At 31.2% G+C, this 12,314-nt stretch overlaps 1 protein-coding gene across 5 annotated transcripts; it reads right to left on the bottom strand.

Annotated features, from left to right (window-relative positions):
* Window positions 1-5,428: 5,428 nt before the first annotated feature.
* Window positions 5,429-11,560, bottom strand: LOC107939980 (uncharacterized). 5 transcript variants are annotated; one of them, XR_005905605.1, is made up of 9 exons: window positions 11,385-11,560; window positions 10,454-10,549; window positions 9,981-10,051; window positions 9,500-9,579; window positions 6,794-6,845; window positions 6,631-6,696; window positions 6,403-6,552; window positions 6,171-6,276; window positions 5,429-6,061 (listed from the first exon to the last, which is right to left on the bottom strand). XR_005905605.1 is itself a non-coding variant. In XM_016873386.2 (8 exons), the coding sequence occupies exons 4-7, from the start codon at window positions 7,390-7,392 to the stop codon at window positions 6,183-6,185; spliced, it is 909 nt and encodes a 302-aa protein (XP_016728875.1). In that variant the 5' UTR covers window positions 7,393-9,579; window positions 9,981-10,051; window positions 10,454-10,549; window positions 11,385-11,560; the 3' UTR covers window positions 5,429-6,061; window positions 6,171-6,182. The 5 variants fall into 5 exon arrangements, 3 of the variants coding, with proteins under 3 accessions (XP_016728875.1, XP_040938264.1, XP_016728874.1); XR_005905599.1 differs by lacking the exon at window positions 6,794-6,845; XM_016873386.2 differs by having other exon boundaries at window positions 6,794-9,579.
* Window positions 11,561-12,314: the final 754 nt, after the last annotated feature.

Below are 12,314 nucleotides of genomic sequence, written 5' to 3'. Positions count from 1 at the left end.
AGGAAAGGTTGGGATAGGCATGTTTAAGGCAACCTTTTAAAAATGTTAGAATAGACATTGTCTAAGGCAACCTTAAAAAAAGGTTGGGATAGACTTGTTTAAAGCAACATTAAAAAGGTTGTGATAGATTCTTCTAAGGTAACCTTAAAAACGTTGGTATATATCTTATCTAAGGCGACTTTTAGCAAAGGTTGGGATTGACCTGTCTAAGACAACGTTAAAAATGTTGAATTAGACCTGTTTACAGCAACCCTAAAAAGGTTGGGATAGACCTTTTCCAATGCAACTTGAAAATGTTGGAATAGATCTTTGCCTCATGTATGATTATTTTTTACGACGCTTTCCTCGATTTTTAAGAGCCTATTTTGGTGAAATATGAGCAAATTTGTATGTAATGGGTGTGGAAAAGTTTGAGTCAATATTAATTGAACAATTAATTAACAGAAAATGATCATATAAATACAAAATTATCATTGAATAATGCAGTTAGTAATTTATATACAAAATCCTAATAGAAGTTGTCAACATGTTGCGAACATATTCTCAACCTATTTCACATGACATCAAAAAATTATACAAAATCCTAATAAAAGCAGTCAATAGGCTGCAACATGTTGTCAACTTGATTCCGATGACACCAAAAAATTATGAGACAATTGCATTTATCAACCACTATAACATATATATATATATATATAAAATACATAATATGCAATAAGCCTCATTCATCATCATCCGAACTGAAGGCTTTATCATCAAGTCCGCTACTTTGAAATTCAACTGCAAAAAATAGCAATGTACATTTTCTATTTATACAAGTTAGATGAGAAACAACTTGAGCACATTGGAATAATATTTTAATATTAACCAAAGAACCATAAATTGAAGCTAAATAAAGTGTTTTCATCAGTACATCCACTAATTATTAGTTGAGCAAGCAATAAAGACATCGAATAAGAACATAGCATTCAATTACAACAATCAATGTCTATTAAACCATTAACAAACTTATTGACAATCTAGTTATAAAATAGTCACCTTAATTACTATGCTTATTATGAAAAACCTTGTACTTGCTTGACATTCCCTTTGCCATGCACTCATCGATGGGAGCCTTATACTTTTTGTCACGAGCATCCAACATTTCCATTAACTTTGCCTCTCGAATTTTAGTTAATTTCATAAATCTTTCTTTTGCCTCAGCTAACAAATGAGCTTCTCGCTCTGCAGCCTCCATACGAAATCGAGATTCTGCTTCCTCGAGTAGAGTTTTCTCTCGAACTACTTGTTCAGCTTCAATTATTTGTATTTGCTGGACATGTTTAGCACTCATCTCTTCAATCATTGTACTGATGGACGATGTAGATTGGCTTCCTCGAGTAACTGACCCATAGCCAAACAACCTGGATTTGGTCATCCCACGTCCATATCCCAACATTTTTCCATCCTTTTCAGGGCCGAACACTTGTGTATAGACCTCGTTTTCTAATTCAGTATTATCTTGAAGTGTGAAAGAACTCTCAGGTGTTGGCATAGAGTTTTTAACCATCTTGCATGCTTCATCCTACAGTTATCTTTAATTAAAAAAATCTATTTTGAAAAAAAATAATTTTATATCAAAATAAATATAAATAAATAATACCCATTTGTTTCTTACATAAACTTGTTGTGCTTCCTCACTGCTCAATTTGTCACTTCCATCTTTGCGCAAATGTTGAAATCTAAACTGCTCCAAACGCGAAGGTTCACGGCCTTCATTCTTAGCCTATTATACAACAAAACAATAGTTGTTAACATTATTCACCAGTGAGCACAGAATAATTAATATAAGTTACATATTTATTAATATGTAATACTTACAAACTGTGCATTGAGGGTTGCATATTCTGTACGACCAGCAGTATGTGCATAACGCACCTTTGTTCGGGATTCTTTCGCCTTTTCTGATTGTGCCTATTGTTTAAATTAATAAGAAAAAATATGACAGTAATAGGAAAACTAAGTTTATTATGCCTCATTCAACAAATCATGCATTTATGCACTACTTTGATCATACCGTAAGTGGAAGTAGGAAAAATGGGACATTTAATCTAATAAAAGTGCATACCGTAGCTTGTGGTGTTCCCCATCGCTCCACTAGCCACTTCCATTGATCATCATGCACACCAGGAGGATTGTTTTCGTATATTTCTTAAATCGGTCGACCTTCTTAGACCATCTCTTTGTAGTATCTAGTTTTCAAAGTCAATTTAAACTCCTTCCGAAGTTTTCCAACATGTGAGAGGATGTCCGAGTCCTCCACCTTACCTTGGAGATCAAACTTTTCCTACACGTATAACAAAATAATGTAACAAGTACTCATTACATACAATTTCAAATAATACAAAATTATTACAATACATTAAATTAGAAAATGGTTATGTACTACATACATGAACGATTGCCAATATGTTTTCCAACACATATTTAGGAAGATGTTTTCAATGTTTTGTATTCAAAAGACATATAGAACCAGTCCTTGCAATTATACCGAGAAATTTAGCCAATTTGGACGCTTCCTTCCCAATAGGCTGGCCATATTGGTTGGCATCTACTACTATACGAGTTCCAGGTTGAAGATTCCATATATCTTTCATGTTTGTAGGCCCTCGCTTTCTCTTAGTACCCTTAGTAGCCTCTGTCAAAAGTAACAATTATATTTTAGATATGAAAATTGAAAAAAAATTATGTATCAATGTGAAAAAATAAATACAATACAGGAGCAAATTGTGTTTATGTAAAAAAAGAAAAAAACCACTCTTAATTATATAAAAGCATAATAAAAGATTTTATTTATCATAAAAAACACATAATACGTTCATGTTATAATTATGCTCTCACCATTTAAACAACTATACCTTTTCTTTATTTATTATTCTCTTTATCTACATTTAAACAGCTATACCTTTTCTTTTCTTATTTTACCACTGCTTGTAAATTATATCTTATACTTATGCTCTCACCATTCACCATTCCTCTATTATTTTGGTTCAAAGAAATTTCATTAATTCCACCACCAATGTAGTATTTTAAAATACAAAATTACTCACGTAGCTGATATTACGATGAGGCCAATCTAACAAATAAAAATGTTAGCATTAGACTATAAGGTTTCTAACTCTATATTCGAGAATGTAAAATTCTTCGACACTATAAGTCGCATTTTTTATTTTAATGCAATGGAATTACTTTTACAGTATTATCATTTACATTTCAATTAGAGAAAAGATGAAATGGAGTTTTTGGAAGTTAAAAATGCAACACTAACTGGTCGAACATGAAGCATAGAGCAAAACATTCAATTGTAAGATCAAACATATAGTTTTAATTGCAAACTGGAAAATTATATACGCATATGTATGTTTGCAAGATCAACTATATTTTATTTGCTTCTATCCTTTATTTGTGTATAAAATAAATCCATTTTAACAGATTACTTTAAAGCAATAAAACTTGAGAGTGAATCGGTTCAAAATACAAGGATAAAGTATTGAACGGATTAGAACATGCAAAAATTGAACTCACTCTGCTTTATATATAATTCATACATCAAATATTAACTAATGCATAGACATCAAAGTATCAAATATTTGTAATATTATCTTATTCTAAATAGCTAATGCTTTAAAAACACTTTAATAAGTAAAATTACCGACTTAAATTATTATGTTTTAAAATTTTGCACTTTCTAGGAAGATAAATGAAGAAAAACAAAACAATTGAAATTTTCAAAATTTATAACAGTTTTGCACTATTGTGATACCTAGGGAAAATATATATCAGAATCAAATAAAATTAGTAAAGTTCAAATTTCATTAGATCTTTGAATAAAAACAGTAATTGCAAGTAAACTAGAAAACAAAAAAACAAATAGAAAGATCAGTGGGGCAAAAAACCAAACACAAAGTTAAAGCCGAAATTTACATGTTTCTCTATATATTGTGAACAAAATCAAAACTAGAAAACAAACAGAAGCCAATGGATGTACCAGCCGGAGTTATAGGTACTCCCTCTACTGATTCAGTTGGAGTTTCATCTCCCGTGCTTTGACTATCAGTAGCAGCACTTCCCAAGGTGTTCGAACCTGTCGAAGAACCCCTCGAAGAGAATCGTACACCTTTTAATGTTCGCCTTTTGCCAATCATTTTCCTAGAAAACAAACAGGTGATGGTTAACGACGAAGCACCCAGCACAGCATTGAAAAGAAAATCATAAGTTTTGAGAAGGAGGAAAAACCGGGAAAATATGAATTTTAAACTTCCTACTCCCGGGAAACTTGAAACCTACTGTAAACTGAGCAAGACTTACTTTTTATTTTAGATTTTAGGGTTTGTCAAAAGATGGAGAATATGTACTACGTTCTATTAAAACAAAAAAAAAGCAAAAACGGTAAACAAATTTGCATATTTGAATAAAAACAGCCCCCCAAAAAAAACAACCCAAAAATAAAAACAGTCCAAGGAAATATCCAGCAAAACAACAAAAAAGAAGCAAATATTTGAATATTTACATAAATTTATATTCTATTCAATTTTCAAAATAATAACCAAAAAATTAATTTTTATAAATAAATTAAAATTAACAAATAACACATCAAACTTAAACAAATTATAATATGATTAGTAATATGTACCTCACATAAATAAATTAAATTTATACTTAAAAAAATCAAAATACCATAACAAAATTTACTATGTACCCTAGTTGTAAAGTATTTGATTTCTTTAATGTTTCTTTCTTACAGGGAAGAAGATGGCTTTAAGATATTTCATTTCTTCGTTTCTTTACATCAACAACATTTGATGCACATCAATGGGATGTGAACCAAAATTAAATAAATAAATTAGATAAATAACATATCAAAATCCATTGCTAATTCAATTTATAATGTTATATAATACATACTGTCATTCTCTATCTCATTAAAGCTTTAATCGTTAGAAACTTTAGGTGGGTTATGGCCGGAATAATGGAGTCTCATCAAAATCTATACTTGAGTTTTAAAAAGAATCAAAGGCAAGCTAAATCTGCTCAGGGAAGGGAAGAGCTAGACATGCATACACCTACCAAATAATGCATACTTTACCTGGATAAAGTATGCATTATTAGTGAATATGATAATACATACTTTATCCGGGTAAAGTATGCATTATTAGTGAATCTGCTAATACATACTTTACCCGGGTAAAGTATGCATTATTAGTGAATCTGCTAATACATACTTTATCCGGGTAAAGTATGCATTATTAGTAAATCTGATAATACATACTTTATCCGGGTAAAAAACCTGAAACTTTAAAAGTCAACTGTTTTTGAGAATTAACATGTTGAATAAAACAGCAAATTGAACTCTAAAAATTTATACATAAAGAAAAATAGAAAAAGGAGAAACAGGGGAAATTCATTCTGCTATACTGCATTAAAAATGTCAATTACACTAAATCTTTGCATTTCAAAACATCATTCATGTTCAAATTAAAACTAAAATTATTAAGTTACAATATGATTATTACACTGCGGATATTCATCATCTTCTACAGGGGTTTCAACGTCTAGATTGAACAAATCTCTTGGCTTTACTTCGATAACATGAAGCCATCCTTCACTCTTGCCATCCTCAACATAAAATACTTGTTTCGCTTGAGAAGCCAATATGTACGGATCGTCCGAATCACGATTCCTTGTATGGATAAACTCAGAAAATTTCACCATAATAAAACCATTAACATCCTTCTTCATACTCCTAGGAGATTTAATATTCACCCAATCACATCTAAGCATAATAACCTAAAACCTTTCATAATAGTTTAGCTCGATAATTTCAATGCAATTTCTATAATAGTTTCTCCCGTCAGCAAAAACCATCACGCCACTATTTTGAGTCTTACGGTGTTGCTCAAGTTTTTTAGTATGGACCCTAAAACCATTAATTATAAGTCCATCATATGTGGAACACCTTATGCGGTCCTCGAGCAAGAGCAATTACGTCAGCATCAACTTGTTCAACTTCCATCTTTGGAATCTAACCATATAGTAGGAAATCAATTAACTCTTATTCTATGATCAAATTTCTACAATGTTCTCTCATTACATAGATATTTGAATAAATTATTTTAATAGTGACAATTTACCTGTTTCGCAAGCTATCTTGGGAACTTTTCAACCAACCATTTGTCCTCTGTGCGTTTACTATTTTGAATGCCACCATAAATAGCTCGCTCAGACTCCAAAAATTCCCTATAATATATTCAATAATTTGCAAAAAAATGTTGTCAAAATGTATACAAATTATATGATAACTTTATTTGTCTATTCGTTAAGAAAAAAAGAATCGAATGACAGGATTTTCTTCAGGAAACTCACTGACGATATGGTGATAACTTATCGCTATGCAATAAAATATAGCGGTTTGCTTGTGGAAGAGATCGCATGTCCAATATCTTTGTGTTCAGGGTGCCAATTGGACGTCCTCCAGAAGAGAAAATGTACCGTTTTTGAATATTTCTATCATTCCTTGGAGGACGGGAAAATATAATCTCAACATCAGAAAAATAACGGGAGCAAAATGTAAGACATTCTGAAACTATGTACCTTTCAGCAATATAACCTTCGGGATAAGCTCTATTTTTCACCAAAGCTTTCAATCCCATAAGATACCTACATCACATACAATTATTTTTACATACTTATTATATTCTATATTAAAATAATAAAAATAAAATATTGTGAAATTTTATTGATATATTTCATATACCTTTCAATCGGGTACATCCACCTGTATTGAATAGGTCCACCAAGCTTAGCCTCTATTGACAAATGAATAATTAAATGAATCATAATTGTGAAAAAACTTGGAGGAAATATTTTCTCCATTTCACAAAGTGTTAATACGACTCGTACTTGAAGTTGATCAACTTCTTCTGGATCAAGACTTTTTGCACATAATCTCTTAAAGAAATCTGATAGATTTGTAATAACACTTAGCACCTTCTTTTCTACAACTCCTCTTAAGCATATAGGAAGCAAATCTTGCATAAGAATGTGACCATCATGACTTTTAAGGTTGCTCAACTTGTGCTCTTTCAAATTCACGCATCGAGATATGTTTGATGCATAACCATCGGGTACCTTCAAGTTCTTCAAAATGGAAAGAAAAATATCTCTTTCCTTTGATGCAAGAGTGTAACATGCTTGCGGAAGATACTCTTTCCCGTTTCTCATTTTTGGATGAAGATAACTTCTGATGCCCATATCTTGTAGGTCCTTGCGTACCTTGATATTATCTTTACCACCGCGTGAGAGATTAAGAAGGGTGCCAACAATATTGTCACATACGTTCTTCTCGATGTGCATTACATCCAAGTTATGTCGAAGTAGATTGTAACGCCAATAAGGCAAGTCGAAAAATATACTCCTCTTCTTCCATAAAGTCCTGTCTTGATTTATAAGATTTGTTTCATCTCTTTCTACCAATTCTTTAAAGTTGTTAACCAAATCACACCCCTCGTCTACATCAAGTTCTATCAACCCTTCATCTAGTTCTTCTCTATCCCTCTTTCGAGCTTTACCGTAAATGAAATTTACACCTTCAACTTCTCTTAAGATATCTTCCCCAGATTGTGGTATAGGAGCTACCCCATACTCTATAGTGCCATCAAATTCATGACTCTATTTTTGAAATGGGTGTTCAGCTGATAACCATCGACGATGACCCATATAACAGAACTTTCGACCATACTGTAGCCATCGAGATTCAGTTTTTTCAGCATATATTAGGCAAGCAACCCGACCTTTTGTACTCCACCCTAAAAGATTGGCGCAAGCTAGGAAATCATTGATTGTCCAAAGAAGACAAGCTCGTAAAGTGAAAGATTCGGAAGCTAATGAATCAAAAGCATCAACTCCTGTCCACAATTGCTTCAACTCTTTAATTAGAGGCTGCATATAGACATCAATGTCATTTCCAGGTCCTTTTTCACCAGGGATAACCATTGAGAGTATCAGTGATGATTGTTTCATGCATGCCCAAGGTTCTAAATTATAAGGAGTAAGAAGTACCGACCAGTACTGTGACTTGTACTCATTATTCGAAATGGATTGAATCCATCGCTAGCCAAACCTAGCCTAACATTGCGAGGATCAGATGCAAAATCAGGAAACCTCTTATCAAACGCATCCCAGGTAGAACCATCGGCTGGATGTCTCAATATACCATCTTTGGTTCATCCTTCTTTATGCCATCTCATGGATTGTGATGTCTTGGAAGATTGAAATAATCTTTTAAGTCTAGGAATTAAAGGAAAGTACCGTAATACCTTGGCAGGCTTAGGACGGCGACAACTACCATCAACTTGTTCATCTGCATCCAACTTATTAGAAGATTGCCACATTGAGCTTTTACAAACATCACAACTGATCTTTTTACTAGCATCGCCCCAATATAACATACAATCATTTGGGCATGCATCAATCTTCACGTACCCAAGATTTAGTGCAGAAATCTTATTCTTTGCTTCGTAGTATGTAGTCGGGATTGTGTTTCCATCTGGAAATGCCTCATTTAAAAACTCCAATAAGCATATCAAAGATTTTGCTGACCATCCAAAAAGTGCTTTGAAGTGGTAAAGCCGAAGTAGGAATGAGACGCATAAGAACTTGACACAACCGGGATACAGTGGAATATCACAATCATCTAGAAGAGTATTTGCTCTTTCCACAGTCCTTTGGGCCTCATTAACATCATACTCCCGACCATTATTCTGAAACTCGCTTGAAACTCCATCAAAACTCTCATTAAGAGTTGGGATGTTGATACCTAGAGCATCCGTTATGAGATCTCTTAAATCGGTTTCGTTATCTTGTGACAACGTACAAATTGACGGAGAAGTTCTCATGGTTTGGTCTATTTGCACCGATGTTCTTTCAATGGATTCTTCATGAAAAATCCAATGCTTGTATTATTTTATTATACCATAAATACGAAGATGCTGACCCACAATATGTGGTTCGTGCAATATCCTATTATTGCAACGATGGCACGGACAATATAATTTTCCGTTAGAAAGTGATTTTCTAATTGCAAATGATTGAAATCTTTTTATTCCAGCTAGGTGATTGGTGCTAAATCTTGGAGCATCCATCCAACTTTTATCCACCATCTGTTAAAGTAATTAATACTAAAATTGAGTATCTATGAATGCCTAATCATAAGGTTCATGTGTGAAAAGAGATGGGCTTTCTGGTGAACTAACCTAAACTAGAACTACCTAATCCAGAAATAAAATAACAAATTTAAATATTAAAATAAATAAAATTTATCTTTATGACAATTAAATAATATTAAAATTTATGATAAATAATATCTAAATTCGTAAATAAAATAGTCCAAACTACAAAGATAGAAAAATTTAAACCTAAATCTAAAAAATAGAAAAAAAAGGAAAAGAAAAGGTTAACTAACCTTTTGGTTATATCAAACTATATCTCAATTATAGTAAAAAGTATATGTCATTATTCATGCTTCGGGATCTTTAATTTAGCCTGAAAAATTCAAAAAAATAATACCATCAACAACGTAGCTCAAAAAAGCTTCATATGAGGCAAGCTCAATTAAGAAGGGCAAATATGTTTTATCATTTATTATTTTATGCATAATATTTTTATCTTGTATTATAAATGATTTATTACTACTTTTATGTTTATGCTATTAATTGATTGTAAAATATTATTATTTATATAAGTTGAAATTTAATTATAAGTTGATAAAATTTTAATTTAAAACATGCAGATTAATGAATTAATCAATGATTTTACTTTTTTTGGTACTTCATTAATAAATTAAAAAGCAGATCTAAACATAACACTACCACCCATATCGGCTTTAACAAACTGGAGCATAAAGCTCGACATAGACAAACATAGTCTTTAGAAGAGTCTCTTACAAAGCAAACTAGGAGTGCTGCCCTTTTTAGCCAGATTTATGCATTCAGAGGCCACCATATAGACAGCAGAACTACCAAAATAAACAAGCAGATCATTATAAGTAATACCTGAATGAAACTATATACATACATATTTTTATGTAAAAGCAATATTATCGGTAAAAAAGTGGACTCGTTTTAAGAATAGAAGAAAACAAGCAGACACCTAACATCAAGTCAGTTCAATCTAATTATAGAGCATTCATATATTAGCAACCCATAAATTTAAAAAGTAAGGTTTAAAATGTTCGCATAGAAATAATAACTTACAGTTGAAACATTACAATACTTAAATAATACTTTGGTGATTTTTCACTTCCTTCTACATCAGGAAAAAATATTAAAGAAATAGCAGTCGATTAACAAAATAAGAGAAGGCAGACTCATCAGAGTTTCAGCCATCCAAAAAAAAAAGACTAAAACTAACCAAATACCTGCTCAATTGCTTCTTCAGTGAATGGATGCCAGTAACACAGACCAACGTACACTTTTGCAGGGACATCCTTCGCCCAAAGTGACTTTTCTTCAGCCTAAAATGAATCATGACAGGCGATACATATTAAAGACTGGCAGAAGAGATACTAACATGAAGCAGATCAGGATTACTTCAGCTATATATTTCCCTTTTGATAGCCTAGGAATCATCCAAACCATCAGCCAAAACAATGCCAATTATATAGTTTAGGCAATGGTATTTGTTGGGTTAATGGTGTCTGTACTCTTTTTGGAAAAATATTAATGCTTACTGTCAATGATGCCTCCTGAAGTTGAACATCAGTGGCTCCATTTGGTCCATATACGTAATTAAAATCCAGTAATCACAATATCTAGTTCCTTTACACTAGCCTGAAGTTTAGTTCAGTTTGCTTAGTATTTGGAAACTATATATAAGGGGATGTAAATGTATGAAAACTATATATCATGCTGAAATCAGACAGAACAAAAGTACTTTTCAATCAGATTATTATTGTTTATAATTTTCAATCAATCATCAACACAAACACACCACAATAGAACTAAATGATGTTTATAATTTTTAATTTGTATTTGTCTGTTGAAAATCAAATAACAAATCTCATCTCAAAAGACCACCACAACCAGCAAATACCCATAACATTCTACTCCATCCTTATTCATGCATAACAACAATGTCCTATGTGAAACAAAAATAACACATAAATCAAGCTTTTTAGGGATACCCATTCATTTATCACAATCTTTGACTTTGTTATGCAAAATTTTTAAAAAAATAAAGACGAATGAATCAACATGAGAAAGGGAAAATAATAAAAACAAATAGATCTAGGGTTTTGTCTTAAAAATAAAGAAAAGGAAAAAGAAAAACCAAAAGGAAGGAAGAAATACCTGTTAGGAAAGGCGAAGACCATGAAAAAGAGAAGAGGAGCGGAGTAAACTGTGTGAGAGAGATAGAAGCTTAACTTAGTTGTTTGAGAGTGCTTTGGAATGTTTGACTCTGAAACATTATTTTATTTGAAGTGTTTTCTTTGTATTTCCAGACAAATCAAGTCTCCACAAACACAACCCTGTCTTTAATTTTGATTTTGCTTGCAAATTAAACTTTACTTTATTATTACTTTAGTTTTAATTACATTCTTATCCTAATTATTATTCTCATTATATCTACTTGTACTGTAACTAAAATAATATTGAATTTTACGTAACTAAAATAATTTTTATGTATGTTTCGAAACTCAAGACTTCAACAATTTTATTTTTAAAAATTGAATTTATTCACTTTATAAAATATAATATATTTTACTATTACACTCAATACTTTATAAAATATAATATATTTTACTATTACACTCAATACTTTCAAAGTTGTATTTTAAATTTACTTGTTTCAATTTTTTTTTATAATTTTCATTTAGCCAACCTATTTCAGAAATAGTAATGTTAGTGAAAAAAAACTTAATTGTTACTCAAATAAAACTATCACATTATCTGTATCTCCCTTTTTTTTTCTCAAACTCATACTTCTTTGGTGTATTTCACATATCATTTAATTTTATCTATATTATTTTAAGTCATTAATATTGGAATATAAAACACTATAAATATTATGTTTATTAATTAAATAATCCCCCAAAAAAGAAAGATAAACCCGCAATATTTGCAACACTAAAAAATTAAAGAAATAAATTAGATATGCATCACATCAAACAAATTCACTAAAATTTTCAATTTACTAATTAATTTTGTTTCTCTAGAGATACATGGGTTAGCAATTTTTTTAATTTTAATATATATAAAGTTTATCTATTATCTCTTAAA

Source organism: Gossypium hirsutum, chromosome A02, assembly GCF_007990345.1.
Source record: "Gossypium hirsutum isolate 1008001.06 chromosome A02, Gossypium_hirsutum_v2.1, whole genome shotgun sequence".
Taxonomy (NCBI): domain Eukaryota; kingdom Viridiplantae; phylum Streptophyta; class Magnoliopsida; order Malvales; family Malvaceae; genus Gossypium; species Gossypium hirsutum.
This window is presented reverse-complemented; position numbering and strand designations above follow the sequence as displayed.